Raw genomic sequence first — 25,546 nt, 5'->3', positions numbered from 1 at the left:
AGGGTTTTGCATAAAAAAACTAAGTTTACAATACTTAATTCATTATTTATTACTTAGTCATCTTCAACATTCTCCAAAGGGTATTCAGTCATGATTAATCCTCTTCCCCACAGCGCATCTGCTAAGCTCAATTTGTCTGAATCATTGGGGAGGTCAAGGTTTTCCACAGCAACATATTCAGGGTAGGCAGTTATCAATGTCTCTATACCCGGTGCAAGCTCTTCTTCAATCTCAAGATAAGGTAACTCATTGCCATGGTATTCCAATGAATTCTCCACATAATAGTACACCCTAATTTTGTCTTCAGAAACCATTCTAAGTATATTCTTGCGCAGTAGCCTTATTCTAGTGTCAGGACATATTTCTACTCTGTTAGTGACTACACCATCTGCTATCATCACATCGGAATCTCCAAATACTGTTACAGCCTTTTCCAAGTCATTTATGACAGGCGGTAGGGCTGCATGCTGATAGTTTTTATGCATTTGATCTACAGCATCATCAATAGGTAATGTCTGTTTAATTTTGTCAAACAGTGACAAAATCATTTTAGTTATTTCCTTCCTACGCGGGGTCTGCGAATCGGAATGTACCAGACCAAAATGATTGTAGATATCAAATGGAAGTCCTTGTCTCAATTCAACATTTTCAGAAATGGCAAGTTGTAGGGCTGCTGGCATTAGCTTTTCAAACAAATCTGCCCAAGAATGCTTTTGATACATGCTGATTGTGACATGCAGTGAGTGCTCTCCATCTATTGTGACACCTTGGTGAATGTATCCTCTTGGGAAGTACAGCATATCACCCGCCTCTAATGTCACTTCTAGTATTGGCTTGCCTATTTCATCCTGTTGATAATTCTTTGAAGATACTCTAGGTAGGACTTCTCCCTCATTCAGAGGTTTATAGACACGCCAATGTTTCTTGCCCTCAGTTTGTAATATGAAAGCTTCTATATCATCATAGTGTGGAGCAAACCCTTGGCTATCTGGAGGTGTCAGGTAAGCATTGGCACCAACAAATGAATTGAAAAATTCCTGCATTGCTGTATTCATTAAATGCAGTCTAGGAATATAAGTTTGTGGATTTAATAATCTTACACTACAACCATTTAGGTAGAAGTCCCAAACTAAATGTGGATGTGCTCTACCCTCTGGATTGTGCGTCTGTCTTTCACCATCAACATATGAAGTGACATCTATATTTTTGGTGAATTGAATATGTTCATTACGAAGCATATCGTCAATTATTGGTGTGGTTATCAATTCTTTGTAGAAGTCATGCTTTCCTCTAGCAATGTGTAAGGGTTTCTTCTCCCACACATTGGCAAAGAACTCGTCAATGTCGTAAGGTGCTATCATCCACTTGAATACTTTCAGTCCTTCCTCTTCACTGTCTGTTTCCACCGGAGTGAATTCAAAGCTGCCCTCGCTGGAGTGTGAGCAGACTTCATCTGCTGATTCAAGGTCAGGCACCTCTTTCTTAGCAGGCGGTTTAAGAAGTACTGGAACATCTTCATGGCTATCAGGTAAATCGGATGAATTTAATACCTGTTTTGTAGATTTCTTAGCTGGACTCACTTTTGTTTCAGGTTTACTTAATTTAGATCTCTTCTTTTTGTGTTGCTTCTTCTTAATTATGTTCTTTGATTCCTTAACTTTCTTATTCTTCTTTTTCAGCTTTAGCGCGAGTTCTATCTGCTTTTTCTCATCTTTTAATTGCGGCGGTAAACTACGCGATGTGGCTTTCGGAGAAATTACTTGTGGTTTACCTTTATTCCTTTTCTTATTCTTTTTCTCCTTATTTGATGAAGTGTTTGCTTTGTACATAGCAAAAGCAGATACTGGAGTATCCATTTCGATATAAAATAGGAATAATCACACACGTGAAAACTAGATCTTTTACTGTAAATTGACACCACTTTCAAAAGTACTTTAAACTACACTACGATGTAAAAAACCTACTTGATTATTATCTACTTCGGATAAGGTAAATCAGTCCTTAATTTTGATTAAAAAAACCAACCCGGCCTACTGGCTGCAATGCTTAAAAGTGAGGTTATATTTGTTTTGACATTGACGTATTGAAACCTTCGATTTTTTTACATTTCTTTTCACGCAAACAGAGTACAGTCATATGAAAAACTAATCCAAGTACTTTATATTACCTAGGTCCGTATTTAATTTAATTTCTAGAAACAAAGTTTCGAACAATCAAAATAATTAGGTTCCAATTCTCAAAACACATATTTCAATATTCTTTCATAACAGGGTATATACAAATCCAGAACCTATGGATTTATTTACTATTTTTTTTATTGAACCAGAAACCATCCTGTAATGTAGAATACTCCAAAGTTTCGGGTTGTAGTAGTAAATAGTTAGACAGATAGTTGTTCTTTGTACTTAATACTCATCATCATCATCAGCCTATCGCAGTCCACTGCTGGACAATGGACATAGGCCTCTCCAAGTGCACGCCACTGACATCGATTTTCGACTTCTCGGATCTAGCTCCTGCCAGCCGTCTTGCGCAAGTCATCACTCCACCGTGCCTGAGGACGTAATACACTGCGTTTGCCGAGGCGTGGTCTCCACTCTAGAACTCGTTTAACTCAACGGTTATCGGTTCTTCGGCTAATATGGCCAGCCTACTGCCACTCCAGCTTGCTGATTCGGTGGGCTATGTCGATGGCACACCAAAGCCGCTGACGCCGGCGGCACAGCCCGGCGGCCCAACCAGCCGGCCGTATTTTGTGCAATCATGCCGCCGGCTTGCGCCCGCGCGGGCAATGCCGATGCCAGCATGCCGATGCCGACGGCATCCCTCTCCACTCACTCAGTCAGTTGCCCGCCGGCTTTCATAGAATATTTGACAATTACTAGAACACCACATGCCGCGGCAGTCGTGCCGCCGGCATTGCCGCCGGCAAAGTCGTTCGGCTTGGACATTCTGAAGCCGCCGGGTTAACCCGCCGGCACTAAGCCGCCGGGTCGGCGGCTTTGGTGTGTAGACCCCTTAAGTCATGACAGGTAGGACGATTGAAGACTTAATACTCTCTATTTTTATTATCATTCCATATGATATACAGGTGGTAGCACAGATTATATAATAGTTACTACGGTGGTAGGTACATTTTATAAGGCAGATTTTTTTGTAGAACCCTGGTACCACACCACCTCAGCGGTGCATTTATTAATGAAATACTTTTGATGCATATAGTGAAAATAAAACAATGATATAACTTTTTCAAGCTGATTTATTTACGAATTACTCTTGATACAGTTTTGTTCTATAATGCGGTTATCCATTCAAGGCATTTTGTGTTTTATTTTCTACGCACTACGATCTATTTTCTATGAAAACTGATACAATGGTTATGGAGATGTACGAACATAGAATACGTTTACATGCTTAGTTTTACACTTAGTAGTAAGTATATTTTATTTATTTATTTCTAACATTCAATACATTCTGTTTCATAGTTTTTTTTTTATAATATAATAATTTATATTCTCTAAGTGATGTAGTGCTCAATGCTCCCTGTAAATAAACTTTTAAACAATAAGAAAATTTATTTTTTCGTACAAGGGAGAAATAAACGCAGATCTGAAAAAATATCCTATTTAGTAGCAAAATAATTTTAGTACAATTTTATAACTAGATAAATATGGTTGAGAAATATATTTATATATTTTCATATCATAAGTTTGATTATATTGTCATTGATTGCATTTCGATTCAGAATTATAAAATTAAAATAATATTGAAATGTAAGTTTTAATAAACAGCAAAATAATCCAATTATTTAAGTTTTAAAAAGTCACAGCCACACAGTTCTATGTGAAGTTTAAAAAAGTAAAAAAGTGTGGACTACCAACATCTATGTAAACTTTTTTCTTTGCAACAGTATTTACTAAACTATATACACAACTATAAACGATTTTTTAATTTTGATTATTATAATTTTAATTTATGCACTACCACCCTAATAATATAATTTATCTTTATGAAAACATTTTATGTTGAAGTTAATATAATAGATTGGATTTTCTTTATATCTATAGATATATAAATATTTTATATTAAAAATCCAATGAATCTACGTTATTGGTCATCTATCACACATAATTGATACGTAATTTTTTTATAATATCTATGCATATTTTTATGATTTTTGTAGCATAATATGTATAGCCTATGTAGAGACATATTTGCGTTAGAATTCTTTTTTAAAGACTTGATAGGTACCTAATAGAGATAATTCACGATTTTTTCCATCTTTCTTTGTAAAACTCAAAGTATAGAATGTCTATGTTATATAAAGTCTAGATTTTTTTGATATGGCAAGTATTATTTGTTTGAATTGTGACCGTTACTGATATGCCCTTGATTTGATTTGAAAATGGATATCATGGATATAACTTTAGAAAAGTCCTTACAATTTAGGAATGTAAAACGTATACATATAGAAGGACATGTTGTTAGTCAGTCTGTTTAGATACTACATTGTTTTCGTCATTGTTATGTTATAGTTCGCAAGGTACGCAATTCGGCAAGTACAAACCTCTTAAAAATGAATTAGAAAAGTTTGAAAATTTGAAAAACCTCTCAGTCTTATTATCGCAGCTTTTACCAGCAGACTTTATGAAACATTCTCTTTTAAAGACTCCAACTTAGAATACACATTTCACACATATTTAGGACGGTAGTCGACAAAGGGATCGAAAAAGAAAATAATAGATACACACATCGGAATATTTGACATTAACTTAATACTAAACATTAGGGAATTAACTTATAAACTAAATATTACAGTAATGTTAACTAATTTATAATTTTACCGCGCCTGTTCATCTTTTTTTTGATTTTCATTCCATTTTCAAGGAAATTTTTACATGAGCAAACGTCGATTTGTAACGTTGGCTGCTATTTTTCGGATCTTTTTACAATGTAGAACATGACTCTTTCTGAATCAGAAAGATTTCAATTTTGGAACTCTTCTAACGTCCCATGCGCTTCAAAAAATCTTCCAATTAAGACTTATATTTTCGAGAGCTTCACAATAATTTTGGAGCGCATGGGACTACCCCAAATCGAAAGACCGAGAGAGACAAACAATCATCCATTATCGTTCCACATTGCTCCATCCAACAGCACCAACTAGCCAACGGAATCACGACCGAGGTCAGAGAAAGCGGTTTAGTGTACACGAATATCGCGAGCATGGACGGGGGTAGTGTCCTCGGGACTCGGGCTATCATCCAAATGCGGCCTGATGTGTACCACAGAGCGGCGCTGGTCGTGATGATTATAATCATCCCTCATGACTAGTCCACCAATCCCATAGCCTGGTCCCATGACCCCGGAGCCGCTGAGTCGCATCTTCTCTGGGTCGTCGTCAAGCTTTACCGATGAGAATACCGTGCTCAAGTTCAGTTGAGGAATGTCGTAGAAGACGGTCAGTGTCAACATCAGGAATGTCAAGCCGATGAGGAGGTAGACTGGAACGAAAAAGATTAAAGATAAATTAAATGTAAATATATAGAGTATTTTCAGGGCGGCATACTATTTTCCACATAAATAAACAGTCTGTATGTATAATACCTAAACCAGCCTACAGTTACAGCTGATTACAACTACAGAACTACCTTGATCCGTATACCTATTTAAGCATAACATTGCCCTTAATAAATATGATTGACATGTCATTAAGTAATGAATAAATATTTTTTTTTTCTAATAAATAAACATAATGTCTGTCGATGTAACTATAATGAGGTTCGGTAATCTTAATAAGGAATAGAATCACTAATGCGGGCTTTTGTATAAACTAGGTATTTGCTACCAAGTTATTGTAGGAAAATGTACCTAACAGAGATTTTCTCTTTCGTTACCAAAAGTTTTTGAACTTACATAATACTGCTGAGGTACGTATTAATTAAACCATCATTGTTATTCAGACGGCATCAGACCAAAGATCGTTAGAGAAAGCAGTAGAATAATAAAATACATTTTATAGAATATTGATAAAGTAATAATTAAAAACGTTATTGTTTGTATTTTGTATAAAGTTCGTTAAGCTTAATTGCTGAAAATAAGGGTCTTCATTTTTAATTGGTCTAAGGTTACAGGTCACTGTTCAAATTAATGCCTATATTTTGCTAAAAAAACATTTTCATACATAACAATCATTGTCTAAATTGTCTTTTATAAATTCTGACAATCGATTTATTACAAATTGCTAACATTATAATTATAAAATGACACATAAATTGCCGCCAAAAGATGACATTTAAAAAATGTTACAAGCACAAAAAATAAACTTACAAGTGGTAGCAACTTTGTAAAGCGGTCGGTAGGGTTGTCCGGGGGAGTCTCCGGGGATGTAGTCGCCCAGTCCGATGGTGGTGAGGGAAATGAAGCAGTAGTAGAAAGAGTCGAGGAAGTCCCAGTCGGGCTCCAAGTACGCGAACACGCAAGCTGGCACCACTAAGAAGAACAGCACTAGGGTTGTCACTGTAAAAAAAATACAATGATTTGGTTAGTTATTTTAGATGAAGTACTATGGGAAAAAAATCTGACTTTTTTGTCATCTTCTTTTCGTCCATTTTTAAGAAAAAAATACTTAAGTATGCATTTGGGTATGACAGGTATCTATTAAGAAATTAAAGAAATACTATGACATTTTGCTGCACATAGGACCGAGTAAACTAAAATATGTAGTTGAAGTAATATTTGATGCTGCTGCTGGTCGTAGTAAGGTAGTAACACTAGCACTTAGCATAAATTCGTGTTACTAAATTATGTAGCTTGAACCACAACTATGTTCACACTAGCTAGTTGCAATAATTTTAATGTTACAAAATTTTCTTATTCATCGGATCTAAATACCTATACCGTCAACGATCATTTAGATCTACATGTCTAAACAACATATTACATTTTTTAAAGTCGGCCAATGCGACAAAGTCATTTTCAGCATAATACCCTAACAGTCCTATACCTGTATTAAGACATATTCCTGAAATCCTCACCTATCATCATGAGATGCACCAATCGTATAGTGAAGGGGCGGTACAGATGGCCCAGTGCTGCGTTTAGAGAGCGAAGCAGTGCGGTAGCTGGCAGCAGCAGGCGTTCCACCAGAGCTGAGAGCAGCACCAGCGTCAGTGGGATCCCGAGGAGAGCGTACATCATGCAGAACAGTTTGCCTGGCTTCGAGAGCGGGGTTACGTGGCCGTATCCTGTAAGAGCAGAGATTTTTATGTGAATGTTTTAACATGTCCTATTCATATTGAATTCTGACACTTTATATATCTAACATTTACATAAAACTACTTTTACGGATTTTATCGCGGTTACATTAATATTTTTTAAAACCGACGTTTCGGATCCATTGCACCATGTTATATAGTAACTCGTTGTTTTTAATAAACGTAGATCGAAAGGTTCCAATGAAAAAGTGCCAGAGCTTTCTGCTTAATGAATCTAATTTAATGTAGTCTTCTTTTATATAGCACAAAAGGTTGCCCTTGCTTTACTACCTCTAAATACCAAAGGCATGGAGCGAATCGTGACTCTTAAAAGAAATAAAAAAAAATATGCCAAATCTGAGGATTCACTTCATCAGATATACTGCCTACTTTGTCATTTTGATAATATTGCAGGCATAGGTATACAGTTCCGGATAGTATCTTAATTATGCAAACTCACCGATGGTGGTAACAACAGTGGATGAGAAGAACAGTGACTGTCCAAAGCTCCAGTTGGGTCCACCGGTGACGTTCCTAGACGCTGACACGCCGCGGTTCGACGCCCGGACCACTTCATCCAACAGGAGTTCCAGATCATCGTCTGTGGAAGAAAATAAAGGTTAATTCTGTATAATAACCAGTAACCTTATAGGTACGTACATAACAATTGGTTATGCTTTCGCCCTTATCAAATGGGGCTTCGTTGTCCAAATGCAATAAAAGGCGTTTTTACTAAGACCTTATTTCATTAAGATTTCATAAAAATTGATGAAAAGAATGCTATAAAGAGTGTATCATTACAGGAGCTAAGTTAGAAGAAAATTAGCAGAATATGGTCTTATTTTTCCCGATTGACCTTATTCTAAGAATCTTCTACAATCAATTTTTAATTTCTTAAATTAACCAGCGTTCTCTGACGCATCCATCTCCAAATACCCGTTATTTACTTACTCCCAAATAATTAACATTTCGCTGAATTTGAAAATATGACGTAAAACCCGCCAAGTCAATCTAAAGGAAGACTTATTTTGACGAGCTTGTCAGAAATGGCACAAAATGCGAAATTAAAACATTTCATCTTATTGAACTTATTCCTGGTATTTTTGATAAACGGGGTAAATTGAATGTTGATGTTAATGCTCATGGATCGACGAGGGTAACTAGAATCGATACAAAATCGAGATTTATATCGAGTTGGTCTATCTAACGTTAGTATAATACAGTCAGATCTTGAAGTACTTTAAGCTACAGGTCTCAACGTGAGAGATTATTCTAAGTCCTGAGCGCTCGACCTTAGAGTCTCCTATGTTTAAATCTAGATTGAACGCTTTAGAATTTCAATGCAAGCATTTAAAGAAAGAATGTCTAACGACTTTGACTTTCAGTTGTTTTTCGATTTACTCTAGGTACATGTCGTGTAAAAAATAAAGCCACAAACCGCCTATAGATAAAATTGTATACGTAAGTACTATACTTTATTGCTACTATAATTTGTTTGTTTAAACACATTTCAAAAATTTCAAACAAATATGATATCTAAATTTTAATTAAATAACGATGTGTTTGGCTTCAAATTAAATTAACTCTAAATTAAAACCCTTAATGTACTGTCATCAATTCCATTAAGCTTGATACACAAACAATTTTCAACGAAAGTTACCAGAGACAAAAGGCTGGCAACCCGATGCATGATTTAAATTAAAGCTCCCCATTAATCACAATTACGTATATTCAAATCGCTGACACGTCGCAGTCATCATTACGTGAAAGTATTTTACGTTTAATTGTTAGCTGAATAATTAACACTGCGTAGGCTGAATAAACCGTGTTTGAACAATGTCGGCTATTTCCCAGCACTTTGTGGCCGGTTCCCGGCAGCCGCGAATGTGTATTTCATTCTGTACACAATGTATTATTCATTTCGGGCCGACGCTCTTTGATGAAAATTAGACCTGCTTGTAATGGTAGCAATTTTTTGCGAGATTTTCTTTGAAAATTGGAGTTTATTGACCTATTTCTGCTAAACGATGCTGTTATATTTTGTGTGTAACGGAATGCAAGTGCATGTTGTGCCTCTGTTTCATTAATAAAGCTAGATTGCTAGCGGCATGTCGCTGTCGCTGTCGTCCTAGATAAATGACACACAGTTTTGTGTTTCATGCTGTAACTGACATTATATTATAATGTTAATTTAGAGTTAAATCTCTAAAAGCTAGCTTATTTTATAAAACTGGAATGCAAAGCGGTAAGAATGCGTTTTTGACAAAGCAATTTTTTAATAAGAGATTCGTTGTTGATGTCATATTTTTAAAGCAAACTTTATGATTAACCAATTAAATAATATTACTACAACAATTCATTTTACGGTACAAAAATAAGTAAGTACATGTGTCCTTTACCCAAATAATATAAACTTAACCTTGCTGGTCAACTAGGCCTAATCCGTGGCCTAATCCCTGCGATTAAAAGTCGCACCCTGAATAGCAAGCTTTACATAGTCCCTAGGTATTATTTAATTAAGAGGTCTATTTTCTCGTTGGCTAAATTCCATGGTCCAAGCTACAACGAATGAAAAATTCAAGCAATTCCACATTTATTTTTGTACCCATGTTACTTTTGCGGTTGGAGATGGCATAAAATGAATTAAGTAATAATTCATTTTATGAAGTTGTGAATACGAGATTTTAATAAGGAAGTAAATAGTTTAAATGACTTGAGTTTTGAGTCTTTTCTTTCTAAATAAATACCTATTCTCTTTGTACAATTTCCAGTTAGAGGTGCTCAGTTAAAAGGTCGGAAAATATCAAAATTCGGCACCTATGTAAGACTTTTCATTAGACAACATTAGAGGTAAATAAGTTTAGGGGCTATTGTATAACCGAGTCAAATAGTGCTTTTATTATCAGGTTTTATTACGAGAAGTTTTGTAGAACAATTGGGTATTATATATTTGAATATAAGTACTATTGTAGCCTTGATATAAAAGCTCGAACAATAAACTTAGTTTTACTCGAGTAAAGTCTTAAGGAAAAGTACCTACTATATTGAAAAAAAGTACCCATTAAACGCTAATTAGGTTTAACATCATAAACTAACCGATAACCGGAAGATAGCAGTTAACCTTTTCTGAGAAATGATAGAAACAATACCTACTTACTTCACTTAAAGAAAGTAACTCCAATATATCTTAAAGAGCACTAAATTAATAAAATTAATTGCTATTTAATTGTAAACATGATACCACGGTCCATGTACACTCGCGAGCAACGATCCTGGGGGTACTTTCTCGATAACCCTTGCCTGGGGTCGGTCAATATTATGACATACAGTGTGACGTCACAATATGGCGTCCAGGAAAGTGGGATGCGTTGCATTGCACCTTTGACATTTAACACTGAGAATGCTCGCGTATGTTGTGTGTCATGATAAATGCATGATAGTGGTGATGTGATGACCTAGGGTTAAGTGCGTATATCTTTTATGATGACGTAGTTTATACATTTTATTGGAATTAATCCGGGTCATTATCCATCTAATATTATAAAGCTGAAATATTTGTTAGTTTGATTGAACACGCTAAGCCCAGGATCTACGGGCCCGATTTGAAAAAATCTTGCTGGATGCGCGGAGTAGTTCTCACAAAGATTTTCAGTAGAAAATAACTAAACAAACTGTGAGACTGTCACAATTCCTGTGAGAACTACTCCGCGCATCCAGCAAGATTTTTTCAAATCGGGCCCGTAGATCCTGGGCTTAGCGTGTTCAATCAAACTAACAAATATTTCAGCTTTATAATATTAGATGGATAATGACCCGGATTAATTCCAATAAAATGTCAGCTGAAAAGTTCATTCTATGAACTAATTAAATAGTTCATTTAATGAGGACGATTTTATGCCACTTTTTATCTGGATGCGCGGAGTAGTTCTCACTGGATGAGAGTGAAACCACTGAACAGAACGATTTTTTATATTTTCAAGTAGTTTTTTTCTCAAATCGAATAGTGTTCAAAGAAAACCAATTCCACGCTTTGATAAAGTCGATTACTGAATAGACTTTTGCGGTGTTCGTTTGTTTTTGACATTGACAGCTTGTTCAAGCAACGATCCGCAGTTTAATTGGGCCTTCTAACCGCACACCGATTTACGATTTGTTAGAAAAACGTACTGAGTAATTGATATATATGAATAGTTTTTTTTAAAGCCTGAAAAATATTTCTCATCAATTGGTACAATCGAGAGTTTTTGGTGAAGGAAATTCGCAAAACTATGATCGACCAGGCACCTGAATATTTGAAGATTCCGTGTTAAGAGGATCAAAACTGTTATATCCTGTATATTTCAGAATTCAGAGTTTACTGCTATACAAATGTTGGTCCTCTGTATTTTTGAAGGATTATCGTTTTGTTCGATAGAGGTAATCTGGTAGACATAGGCTCTTATTTTCAATCGTTTGTGTTATCGAACCATGTACCTAGTTTACTTTTATAAATCTAGGATATCGTGACTAATGCAGCACTATCTTGTAGATTTCTATTGTGTGTACTTATTTGACGTGTGACGATATAGTTCGTTATGTTTGGAGAACGCGTGTAATAATTATGTGTTTGTTACTTATGTAAAGCAATTAGTAAATGATACATGATTTTGCTTCCATTTCCGTTGTCGTAAATACATAAGGCGATTGCAGTTCTTGTTTTTTGTTTTCACCCCAAAGATCCTGAAACTAGTGAACAATTTTGAAAAATTCTTCACTGTTAGAAAGTCACAGTACCTATTCCAGAGTAATATAAGCTATATTTTATCCAGGTAAGGAGAGTAGCTTCCACGAGAAGAGGGCGAAACCTCTAAGACCTTGTAATAGAATATACCGCAGAGATAGAACTACAGAGAGATTTTTCCAGCCAAAATTACATTACAGTTACATTGTTGCAAAAGGTAAACAAATGAAGATCTGATTTATAACTTTGTTGATAACTGCATATTAAAGGGGACACATTCACATACGACAATGCAGGTTTCAATGTATGTTTGTCTGTGTGTGCGTAATACAGTCAACTATCATTGACTACGTAGTAAGTATATTTGTAGTAAGGGCATTGGTACTATCACGTGATGTTATCAGCACTGAATAAATCGTTGTTAAGTGAACAATTGGTGCTGTATTGTTATATATTTAGTTCTAGTGCAGGGGTCGATGCATTTCCCGCTCGATCTGTGTTAACGCTCCCCAGCTGGGTCAAATGAGCTGTGGTAAGGTGATAAGCGGAGCGGGAGCGGGTAAAAAAGTAAGTAGGTACTTTAAAATGGAGTTCTAAAAGGGGGTTTACAATTTCATTTTAGTTTGGAATGTGAAAGTAGAACCGAAATTAGTGAAATTCGAGGCAAATGATTGAACTTCCAGGGAAATTAATATTCGGGGCCACAAAAATAATTACAAACACCTACACAAATCTTGTGAAAGTTGCCTATTGCCGTAAGTAGATAGGTTTTTTTCTATTGAATACTTCCACCGTTTATACTTTAGGTCTCGAATCACTCATTTCTTTGAATGTATCACTTGTCACCTAATTCGTATTAAATAGGGCCCTTCAAGAAACCACGTCAGTAAAAACATTTTCCGCTATACTCCCCGCTTTTCTCATACAATGTAACCGAAGCCGAAGTACGAGATAGTTCTTGAGGTCAAGCAGAACGGGGGTGTGGCAGTCGATACGCGAGATATATTTTGTTACTATGGCTTGCGGTCGCCTAACCACCTCCGTAGTTCTGCACTCCTGGTATTACAAGACAATTTGTGGCCGAGTGTGTAAGTAGGTTTTTGCGGCTTAATTTTTACTCGACGGCCAAGAAGGGGGTTTTTACTGCAGCACATATTAAATGATCCAATGTTCTTAAGTAATCATACATAAAAAATATAATTTCTTTGCCCGCCTGCATCCATTTTTTTACATATCTTTCCATTTATCAAGCCTTTTCCGCGGTTGGCATACGTAAATTCGAAAAATTGCTCGAACGAGGTGTTATAGTACGCATAGGAAAACTCCTATCATTTAACTCTAGTTTAATTTTTATATAAGCTAGAAGAAACATATTATTTAAAATAGCTAAAACACTTCAAGAAATCTTTGTGGATCATCAAATCTGGTTTTTCAGCTTTCAATCTCAGCCCTTCTAACCACACACCATTTGGCCGACTTGACAAAAAGTGATGTATGGCTCTGCAGTTTGTCAACGAGTTTTTATTTCACCCACAAGTCAGTGGCAGAGGTAGAGTGAAGGATAGCCGACGTTTTTTGGTAACACCTATTTATTCACATTAGAGAAGGACGAAAATAAAAGAAAGCTTGGAAGTGTTAAACCGTGTGTAGCATCATGTTTGTTAGATGGGGATAGTTTTTAGCTAAAATTGATACCGATCTACATTCGGTACCTACCTATATAAACTGAGTCAAAACTCAATTTTGTTTAATTTTTTTTAACCGACTAGATAAAATTATTAACGGGTATTGACGTGAATAAAGTTAAGCTTCAAATTAACAAATATACTGATAAGATAACTGACGACTTAAACGTCCGTTTTCCTTAAAACAGCTGTTTACTCTGAAAATTCTAATAAAATACATAGTAAATAGTTGTTTTAAGTACGTTTGTGGACTTGGGCCAAAACCTCTTTGAAATTGACTTTTACTAGCTTTTACGAAACACGAGGTTTATCTTAGATCTTTGGCGTAGTCAGCGTTCCGGCTCAGTGAATATTGTGAGATGCGTACGAACATTGATAAATTATCATTTTATCTGTAACTAAATATCTTGCTGGATCATACAGTCACTGGTCAGATTGACTACTTTATTTTATTTTTAAATGGATTTTGTAGGGCAAAAGGCTCCTTGAAAAAAAATTGATCATATCGATTGGTAAACGATGGATATGCATCCCAAAATTTAAAAAAAAAATGCAAACATCCAAATTGAGAACCTCCCCCTTTTTGGGAAGTCGCTTGAAAATAGTCCTTATTCTTAAAAATCAATAGTCGACTAGTTTTAAGTATGTAAGTTAATCACATAAAATTAAGTGGACAGTTTTTTGGAACCTAGTGTACAACTGAAACACCTCCTTCTTTTTGGGAAGTCGGTTAAAAATCAAAATGCGAAATTAATTTTTTTTGCAACCCCAGTGGAAATATATGTTAGCAGGTGTTCACTTAATGTTTCCTTTTATAGTGGATATGACACAAATATCGAAAGTTCCAAAGATTGACGGAACATCTTTTGAAAATAATGTTATGTAGATTGAAAAGATAGGCCTATTTCTTTTGTTTGTTGCTCTTCACAAACCATTTCTTCTGCGATTGCATACATATGAGTTTTGATACTTTTTCCTTATTACCTATTTGCTGTATTTTCTGTACGTTTGTTGGTAACTATTTATTTACACATATGATATTGATAAGAGTCGCAGCGTATCTGCAATGCATATTGCACCTTAACTAGAATACAGAAGGTACGAATTTCAGTAAAGCTAAGTGGCTTATGGTTCATGCAAGCGCCTATCATCCAATACCGTTTACATATTGAACGCTATGCAGTGGTAATAAAGTTCAATATGCTTTGTTCACTTGGGACGTTAATAGTAGCGTCTCATAAGACCTCTAACTTTATATTTTTTGTAGTTTCAGAAGAAGTTGTACCAAAAAAGAAATATCATGAAGTCTACAACTCTGAATATCATGAAATGTATGAATATCATGAAATATGCGGGTATATCGTAAATATTGAAAATGTATTTTTTGGAAAAACTATAAAATTATTTTCGTTTCCTACCTAGTCCTACCAATAGGTTTGCGTATTTCGCGACTTTAATTCTAAAATAATTCATCTACATGTGTATTAAAAAAAATCTCAACCAAAAAACACTCAAAACCTTCCAAACATCCTGAAGTCCACTAAATTTACTCTCCATTCAATCTTAGTACTGAGGTCATAAGGTTGAATATCTTTACATTAGTTGGTCGATAATACCTACTTTACGTAGTTAGATTACTATCGAGATACGATTTTGAAAAGCGAAGGCGCGAATCGCGATGGCTTCCAAATGAGTCCTTTTGATAAAGGTTGCTAATTTGAAACCTGTCACTTTGTTATTTTGAGAATTATTCGATTTTTGAGCCCCTTTTTATGGAAACGTCAAATCTAGTGCAACGGGATGATTTTATTCATATTACATAGTTCTAAATATAAGTTTTCTCACTAGTATGTGATTTTCATACGAGCTATGTGTTCTAAATTTTATTTTATTGATTCTGTGATAGTAACTCATAGTTTTTTTGTTGGGGCTAGAACTTGTATTTTTTTGTGATCACCAAAAAACTTTGTTTTTTTTTTCTAAAATTCTACAAGACACTTCAGAAATAATTCAGAAACAACTATTGTATATACAGACTTTCGCAGCCGAAATTATAAAAACCAAAAACCTAAAATAAGTCCCACCATATTATTTTAAAACGTGATCACGTCCCGCGGTTTACTCGGCTAAGTACACAGATCCAAAACAAATAGGATGAAGTACGCTAAAGCTATTACTGGAAGTGCCAGGAGCGAGATTATACGGCCCACGCTCTGCCAACGCGTGGGAAACCAAGATAGTTACGAAGATCAATATTTTAGTAAATACCAATCAATTCTTGTCGATGAAGATTGTTTAACTTGGATTATTGTAGAACATATAATATAATATGTTCAATAATAATATTCTTCGTTTTCGCATAAATTACTCAAGAATTGTCGGCATATGTAAAATGTCTAAATATTTTGCTCTTAATCTAATAACGATATTTAAATGAACACCTGGCCGAAAAAAAAACTGTATTTTTCCAAGCAGCACTGTAGGTATTCACTTCAGTTTTGGAAAGGTCACTTGGCCATACTATTAATTTTATATCTGCGTTACTATCAGTTCCGTCTATGAATTTAAAAGTTAAAAATCATTCTAAAATTAAATGTTCAAATCGAACATTTGGAATGTTCGAATGTTTAATTATTTTTTATTCAAGCATGTTCTAATTATTAATTATTTATTTAATAATAACATATTTTTAACATTTTTGAGTATTAAATGCAGATAAAAAAGATTTCACCTTTATACAAACAAATAAAACGAGAATTTATTTCCTAAACAATTCTCTGTTTTCCTAATAGAATAAAAACAGGCAAATAAAATGGTGTCTGTGAGCAGTGATCGCTTACTTAGTACCGATTCATTGGGCCGGCAAGATGGTTGCCCACATCACAGTCTGGCAACGCTTTGATACCTCTGCATTCAGCCATTCTATCTATTTAGCGGGCTTTTGTATACAATCATTTGGTTTGTTCAAGCTATTGTTTTATTTTTCTATTAGTATTTTTACATAGGTTACGAAACATTTTTGTTTATTTAAAATTGGGCCGCGTGAAAATTTATTTAAATTGGCGAATGTACTGAACTTTTGTAAAAACGATGTGAATAAACATTATTTGTAGATCAGTTAGGTTATATACTATCCATTTAGTAATCTGTGATTAAGGTCCAATTATATAGGTAAATGAGACACTAGATTATTGAGAGAATTAGATCTATAGACAGTCAAAATACAAACCGGTTTTTAAATCTCAAAGTTAGTTGGTCCTCTCGAAAAACTACACATTATTACAACCTCAAATCTAAATTCTCTAAAATATCATTCAATATCACTAGCAATTACGTAACGATTGACAAATTCCTAAACATTTATGTTACACAATAGTACCTAATTCAATTAATAATCTACCTACTTAGCATAGTCTATGAACAAACCGGTTTTCCCAAATGACGGGCCGAGACGATTCGTCCAAAATTTCGTCGGTTACCGCTTCAAATATTTAATGGTAGGCTTACGACCTTAACCAACGTGTTTTAGAACAAGGCCTTCTTTTTTATAAAACTCGTTTGATAGAAGTAGACGAACTTTTTGATAAGTTGTAGGAAATTTTATAGAATGTTGCTATTCGTAGCGTTTTTAAGTAGTTAACAAAGATATATGAAAATTTACTACTTCAAAGTGTAGTGGCAACTATGTTAAGTTTCAATACATTATGAGGAAGGTTTGAACTAAACCAAAGTTTTTTCTACTATTATCGTATCATAGTAGAATTTCTCGAGAGAACTTCTTTTCGTACTCGGATAAAAAGTAACCTTTATTATCCTGTTATGTAGGCAAGCTTTTTTTCTGCTAACATCAAAATCCGATCAGACATTTGCGCGTCAAGAATAATTAAAGCAATTCTAATAGATGACATAACCATGTAAACAAAGTTTAAACAGACAAAGTTCATACAAGATAATTAGATAATGCAGCAACACAAGTTTGTGTTAATTACATAATTAATGAATGCACAAATAAAATATGTCAAGAACGTGTACGATACCAAACAGCCATTAATAAATAAAGTCATCTTGTAAAACCGTGACAAACAGTAGTTTATCTATAAGTCCCATAGACTGTATTTTTTTCATTATTGGCAAAACTTTTTGGTAATAATGCTAATGTTGTTTCATGAAATAGTCACAGGTTTCGTTTAATCTTCTTTCGCATAGATAGTACCGAATTTGGATTAATTAGGTAGGAAAATAAGCTCATATACATATGTGTAAGTATAATATACCTAATGTAATAAGGGTTACTACAGGGGCCCGATTCTCCTAATTTTACTTAAGCGCCATTCGATTGACGTTCGACTCGATTCGACTGAGATCCAATCCCGACTCGATTACGATTGAAGCGTATGTGGCATTCCGCTATTTTTTCTTTGAAATAAACGTTTTTATCCTTTTCATATCCAATCATTTTATCTGCAAATGATTTACGATTGCAAAATGATTGTACAGCATCATCCGTATAGACCAAAATCGTCAAAATAGCAGACCAATCACACACCAATCAAATGTCAATCGAATACGATTAGTCTTTTATTAGTAGCAAAATGCCCGATATGGTTAAAACTGCTATTACGATCATATTGCGATTCGATTTCTATTCGATTTTGACATTATTAACTTAGGAGAATCGGGGCCCAGGTAACTCCGTGATATTTTAGTGAAAGTGTGGAAAAAAGGTAGATTAATAAAAAAAGCCCAGTGGCATGATGACTAACTAAAGCAATTCAGATTGCTGTTATCAATCTGTGCACTAATGTATTTTTCCTACGGCCGTTACCGTTATCAATGACAACAATACACTATCTTGTTTTACATAAAATTATTGAAATTATCTGACCTACTATCATGTTTTAGAAGATAAACAGATATTTAGATTCTTTATCAAAAATATTATTTGAATAACATATTTGATTTCTCGCCGATATCGTTATAACTAGTTTTTGTATTGTAAGATAACATTTAGAAATAAAATATGTTGACTTGTTTATTTGATAACGAAAGGTTAATATATTTTATTGGTTTACATCAACAGGTTCGAGACTAGATAAAGTTCAATAAAAAATAGTAATGCATAGTTAACTAAGTAGGTAATAATTTGACTATTTAAATACATAAGTATGATGTCATTTTGATCGATAGCCGTGATGGTAAAATATAACGCTTTCGAGAACTTTGCCGACATGGTGACAACTTTGAATACTTTTGTTACTATCGGCGATAAATAAGTCAAAAGTCAAATTCTGTCTTTTTAAAATTGATTACCAAAACAAAAGACGAAGCATTCCAAAACATGTATATCATATAAGCAATGCCGTTAAACCTCGCTCAAAACAAAAATATCGTAAGTTTTTTGGAAAACGAACGAACGAAATTTATAAGGAGTCCATAAAGCCCCACATAAGACTGGCCACATACAAAACTATTATAGTGCAGCCTCCTTGCAGAACGTGTTCGATCCTCTTTAATGAGAAACTCGTGCATTGTCCGCCAGTACTGCAGGCATTTCAAATATTTACCACAAGTTGCACAATAGCGGTTATATCTGCAATATACGCTTTGTGGGTAGTTCTGTGCCTGGACGACATTTTATAAGGATATGTTATGGCTTTGGAAAGTTTTCTCCTGTTTTATTTAGGTACTTGAAGTTTTATCAGGTCTATTTTATTTCAAACGCAAAAAGAGGTTATAAGTTTGCCAGCTTATATCTGTCTGTAGTTCGTATAGATGAACCGATTTGGATGCGGTTTTTTGTTAGATGAAAACTGGTATTCCGTTGGTGGTCATAAAAACTTGTATGGCTTGATTGTTAATTTCTACGACACTTGTCCTAAATTGTGAGTTGACAAAAAGCTGCCTGAAAAAATATTTACCCAAAATATCCGGATAACGCGCCATAAAGTCTTGCTTAGCCCTTATGACTTCGAGACGTATTTGGTTCTCCATCGGCGCTTCCAAAGCTGAGAAGACCAGCGCCCCTGACGCCAAGTAGACCATGTAGAATACCACGTAGAACAACAGCAGAAAAGTGAACCTCGCTTTCCCAAACAACCTGCTCGTTGCTATCAAAGGCTGGAAAGGGGGATGTTCCTCCTCGTACAAAATTTCCCTCTCGACCACCATTTTCTTGTGGTAAGGAAACAGCTGACTGTGCACGATCATGTCGTCATCACTCCTCGAACTCATGCTCCCGTAGGAGTGGATCCGCTTATACTTGTTACCAGCCTGCTTCTCCATTTTAAAAAGTTAATGTCAAACAATTTTAACGCGCGAAACCAATAAAAACTTTTTTATTTTTATAATCAAAAATCCATAGTCATTTTCAAAAGCACATTCCAAAATTCGAGATTTGAATAACCAATAAAAAACAAAACACTATCGCGGCCCACTTAACCTAGCCGGCTTGTCGGTAGTCCACGGGGTTCCAGAACGCAAACCGAAAATCCCGGAACTTACGGGTTATTGGTCAACTGTACTTGAAAAACCTCTTCGGATGATTAGGTTCAACGAAAAGCGCGAATATTTCCGTCACTTTAGTATCCCGGCGACAATTTTCAAGTTTGAATATCACCATTTTGATGCATTTTAGAAGAACTGGTTGGGTTTAAATATGGCGGAAGCCTTAGGAACGTGCTGCGTAGTGGTCGCGACAGATACCGTGGGCTGACTGAGCGCATGAGTCGACTCCACGATAAATTAAAAGCAAACGCTTCTATTGGGTGCGTCGTCGCTTCTTATTTGTGAAGTACCCAAGATAATAAGATTGTGATTATCACGGAGACCTACACGCTGTTTAAATAACGTTATAATCGTAACGATGCTCGTTGCGATGTCATAATATGTTATTTAAAATAAATAAGCGATAAATTATTGAATAAAGTTTTATGTCCTGTCATTGTAATATTAATTTGAATAATTTAATTTTGTTAATTTATGATACAGCTCGCTGCATCTAGGATTAAGTGTTTAAAGTATTTTTTTTATTAAATTGTCGTGGGAATCTCACGCTTTTCTCAGTAAAATGGCAAACATTGCTTCTAGATCATCTACTAGCTGTCCCCGGGATAATCCTTTCTCAGGCTCTAGAATATTCCAAATATCGTTAAATTGATTTAGTAGTTTTAGTTGAAGACCGCGTCAAGAAGTCTTTATAATATTAACTGTAGGGAATGAGTAAAACCACGGGATGAGCTAGTAAAAGACGTAATATTTGAATGTTTAGGCTTATTGAAGAGACTACAGTCGCGAAGTATATAACTTCAAGTTTCGCAGAGAGGATAAGAACTCGTTATGAAACATAAATAAAGAAACACGACTGGCTTCTTATGAAAGATATCAGGAAATCTCGGAGACTCTCGACTTTTATTTGGGTTGTAATAATTGGGGAATATTACGTAAGTGTACAGTGTACAGTTTCGTATTTAATCATTTATTTTTTGAAGATTTTTCGTATACACATTTAAGTAAGTATACGTTCATAGGGACTGAGGATGTCAAATAGTTAGGTTCCTTGGTGTTAAAAGACTATTGACTCAGCTACAAAGACTTTCTCTCTTTTCTTTATAATCTACATGAAGTCGCGAAAATAGCGTTTGATTCGTAAAGTTTGAATCATAGTATATCTGAATAAAGCTGTATCATAGTTTCTTATGGGTCCTTTTTATTTAACCTTTCCAATAGCATTTATAACCGAGTCCTGTATAATAGATAGTAAATAATATTAGATTTTATAGGCTGGTAACCCTAAGGGTAAGTGTCCACGCGCTGGCCCCTCGGCACTTGATACGGTAAAAGTTCAAATACCTTGATATGTGTAGTATCAATGTTAGATACCTATGTATGTCTAGCTTATGTATTGGTTTTCCTGCTGATTATAAAGTATAAGCTGTTTCTTGTGGATTCGATATCTTCCTGAGGGAAATACATTGCGCAACCGTGACGAAAAGCAATAAATATGAATAGTTTATGTGCAGTTCACTAATTTGAAAACCGCGCGTCAGGTCAAAATCCTCGTCATTCGCAGTAATCGCTGGATTGGATTAATTCAGTTCTTGTTAAGCGTAAAAAAATCTGAAACTGATCTCTAAAAATAAACATCTCTGGAAACACTCTTTGATATTTCTTTAACAACTTAAAACTTTCAAAGTTACAGACGGTTATTATTACAGACCGGCCTTAGCCATGAGCCACAACTCACGATTAAACTATATAGGCTAACTAAGACGGAAGTTTATTTTATAATGAAAGTCAACATTAAAGGAATCTACGCAATAGAACAATCTAACGCAATAAATCTGACTTTACCCCCATAACGCAAATCATCATCTTACTTGCACTAACGCATCTCACTTGCACTAAATGCATCTTACGTCAATCTCTTATCGTCATTTGTTATCAGTGAACTCAAGCATGCTGCTATCACGTAGCTGTCTGTTATCATCAGGGCGTTGTCAATATGTGCAGTTTACTTGCAAGTGCATAAGTACGGTTAATTGTTTTACTTTTACTAAATGGCGTAGGTAGGAAGTTTGGTTTCTTTAGATGCACTTTTTTTTCTAGCAACGCAATAAAGTAACCTAATGCAATTAATCTGACTTTACCCCATAATGCAAGGGATCATGTCACTTGCACTAACTGAATCTTACGTCAATCTGTTATCATTGAACTCGCGCATGATGCTATCACGTAGGTGTCTGTTATCTGCTGCAGGGGCTTGTCAATATGTGAACTTTACTTGTACTTGTGAGTACATAGGTATGTTGTTAATTGCTAGATGGTTAACTTAGCTGTGATAGCGAAGAGATATCGTGAAAGTTTGTGGGTTTGGATATTTGGAGGCCTATCTCTCAATCTCAATCTAACTGCTGAGCGAAATGAGCAGTGTCAAAAAAAGATAAAGATTGCAAGCCGCTTAACACATAGGTAAAGATACTTTTAACACATACTTTTTGTCTGGACGCGGGAAGTAGTTCAGGCAGCGAGTGGAATCGTGGGTAAAGGTATGGTTTTTTCAATGTGAAAAACTTTTCAAATGCCAAATTTTAAAGTCCTTACGAAAGAATATAGCAATAAGTTATCATCGTAAGTGAGGTCATGGATAAGTCACTCTTCCCACTTAACTTAGGTAACTACATTAATTAATGACTACTTATTGCTAATTGTTTAAGGTCAAGTGACCTCTTCTAATGCATCTGTAGATAATGCATCAATAGGTCACGACATGATTCCAGATAATTTTATTGTATACTTAGTTATATGCAATTATTGAGATATGGGCACGCGTTGCACTTTGTACTGAACGTGTGGGTAAATAAATACTTTTATTTTCTTACTACACGTGGGTAGTTATGTTTCTCGTGGATTCGATGTTTGTGTATGTTGTTTGTCCATAATTTTTAAAGAAAAAAATAATATATATCGGCTCAAATATTACCTACCTGAATGTAACTAACTTAAGTCAATCTTTGGACGGTCATGCACCCATAAACATTGACCACATTATGATAAAACGTGTTCTAAACACAGTATTACTACGGATAATAACTTTACTCAAGACGATGACGATGCGATGGTTTATAAATAAAATTGAAAGAGGCATATTTTAAAGGCAGTCTCGATTTGAGTCGATTACATCTTTAGCGACACCAACAAAAAAACAATTCTAGCACGTTTACCTGCCAGAGTCATAAAAAAACTGATAAGATCATTCGTCGTCACGACCTAAAAGATCCTTCGTAAGGATGCAAAGTATACTAATAATTCTACATATGAACCACCCGTCTCTCAAGTTTTAACAGAACAAAGGTTGACTAAGGAATATTACAATTTCCACTTCCTAAACTCCCATTCTCAAGTTTCTACCTCCTGAGGTAATAACTAAAATGTTCCTCAGTAAAATTACTCTTCTGTTATTTCAATATTTATCTTATGTATGTGAAAGTAGCTTGTTACTCGTGCAAGATGTAATATAAGTCAGCCACGAGAAATGGGTGTGTCACTTGATATTTGTAAGGTCTTGTTTAGACTAAGCGTTTTCGACGCGTTTCGCACGGGTGATGATGCATCTCCCCTATCTATACTTTTTCGTAAGTGCGTTTTATGAGCGATATTGGATACTTTTCTTGAGGAAAGGTTGCAAAAAATATTAGTTCCGAAATATTCCCATATTGTTTATCGATAGAGGAATTGATCATCACGTATATTGAGTTGACTCACTTTGAGGTAGGTAAGTTCTTTCGATGCTCACTTACAAATAAACCCTGATGGAATAGCATCTATAGCAAACTGTTAACTATATAGCAATTTTGTACATAAAAGCAAATCCATCGCAAAAAGTAGGTATGAGGGCTTCATTTTTCTGAGAGAGATCAAACAATCTCATCCTGTCAAAACCGCGAAATCTGAACAAAACGTTAGGCTGTATAAAGCAGTACATACTAGGCTAGGTTTACATCATAATTTATTGGTACTGAACCTTACCCTCACACGTTTAGTTACCCGTGGTACTTGACGCAAGTACATGATACGTTTAGTTTATTTTGTGTACCTACGTAGGTACTTATTTATTATCTAGGAGTTAGTGCGTAGGTACTGCTGTGTGTACTGATAAGGCAGAACCTACGTATGTGAAGACCTATTGGACTTAAACCTTTTTATTATGTACGTACAAGCGTTTTCAGAACAAAACAAAGTAATATCTCTGCTAATAACACAAATCCAGCTAAATTAATAATGCAATTCTTAACTTGTCGGACTAAACTATGCCGATAGTTTCCCCGATAGGAAGCGCACTACCAGCCATCTCCATACTAATTTAAGGGCCCTATCATGCAACTATCGGCCGACTAAAGGTTTAGAATATGCGGAGATATGTATTGTACAATTTTATGTAAGTCAATTATGTCGCGGCAACGCCAATTTTCTCCCAACATTTGTCGCATTTTAAAACATTGGTATGAATGTTGTAAAGGATTTTTTTTTGGTTGTAAACTCACCTGTAACACAGGGATGATCTTGCAGGAACTGGGCTTTCAGTTGTTCGAGCTTCTCGCCTATACTTCGCTCCAAGGGTCCCTCGATAGCCTGGAACACTGATGCACCTGTGTAACAAAATTTAAGATTTTACAAACTGGTACAACAAGTCCACTTGTTTGTTGTGTTTCTTTGTTTGAATGCGCTAATTTCTGGAACTGCTGGTTCAATTTGAATTCACCCGTAACCCGTGAGAAGTCATCAACGCACCCGGATAAAAAGCAGTCTATATCGGTCACCGAATAGGTCATTTAACGCTAGAATTTTGATTTTATTTGAGACTAGCCGATTTCCCGCGGTTTCACCCGCCTCCCGTGGGAGCTACTGCCCGCACCGGGATAAAATATAGCCTATGTTACTCGCAGATAATATAGCTTTCTAGTGGCGAAAGAATATTTAAAATCGGTCTAGTAGTTTTTGAGTTTATCCATTACAACCAAACGAACAAAGTTTTCCTCTTTATTATTTATAATATTAGTATGGATTGAATTGTGAGATTAGTTTAGCAATCAAACAAACTCTCCAGCTTTGTAAAATAAGCACTAAACGATAAAGATAGATCAGAATTAGTCGGTGGTTAAGGCTTTTTACGATTTTCTAACGTAGTAGGTCCCTACAAAATATTTATTTGTTCTGTAATTTATATTCAGTAACCGATGACCTAATACATTACCTACAGAAAAGTAGTATATAAATATATGTGTAATATTTATGTACCTAAGTTACAAAGTCGTAATGCTCATTAAATAAATGAGTTTTCTATATGAAGGCTGGTTCAGTTAAGTGATTGATCATTTATTATTCAATAC

The 25,546-nt window shown here is 35.2% G+C and overlaps 2 protein-coding genes across 3 annotated transcripts in view; both read right to left on the bottom strand.

Moving 5' to 3' along the window:
• Positions 1-24: 24 nt before the first annotated feature.
• No66 (Nucleolar protein 66) lies at positions 25-2,051 on the bottom strand. The gene has a single exon (XM_021334437.3). It carries the CDS (start codon positions 1,854-1,856, stop codon positions 54-56), a length of 1,803 nt encoding a protein of 600 aa, XP_021190112.3. The 5' UTR covers positions 1,857-2,051; the 3' UTR covers positions 25-53.
• A 1,192-nt stretch (positions 2,052-3,243) lies between these two features.
• The window catches only part of LOC110376072 (potassium channel subfamily K member 6), a 67,848-nt gene continuing 45,545 nt past the window's right edge, over positions 3,244-25,546 (bottom strand). Inside the window, exons 3-7 of one of the 2 annotated variants that reach the window (XM_064035509.1) lie at positions 24,701-24,805; positions 7,717-7,857; positions 7,038-7,247; positions 6,331-6,519; positions 3,244-5,504 (exon numbers count right to left, since the gene is read on the bottom strand). In XM_064035509.1, coding sequence (XP_063891579.1) covers positions 5,203-5,504; positions 6,331-6,519; positions 7,038-7,247; positions 7,717-7,857; positions 24,701-24,805 — 947 coding nt within the window. In that variant the 3' untranslated portion in view covers positions 3,244-5,202. Of the gene's footprint in view, positions 5,505-6,330; positions 6,520-7,037; positions 7,248-7,716; positions 7,858-19,579; positions 20,511-24,700; positions 24,806-25,546 lie in introns of those variants that run through there. The other variant, XM_049847619.2, reaches the window with a different exon arrangement.

This window comes from Helicoverpa armigera, chromosome 7 (genome assembly GCF_030705265.1).
Source record: "Helicoverpa armigera isolate CAAS_96S chromosome 7, ASM3070526v1, whole genome shotgun sequence".
NCBI classification, from domain to species: domain Eukaryota; kingdom Metazoa; phylum Arthropoda; class Insecta; order Lepidoptera; family Noctuidae; genus Helicoverpa; species Helicoverpa armigera.
This window is presented reverse-complemented; position numbering and strand designations above follow the sequence as displayed.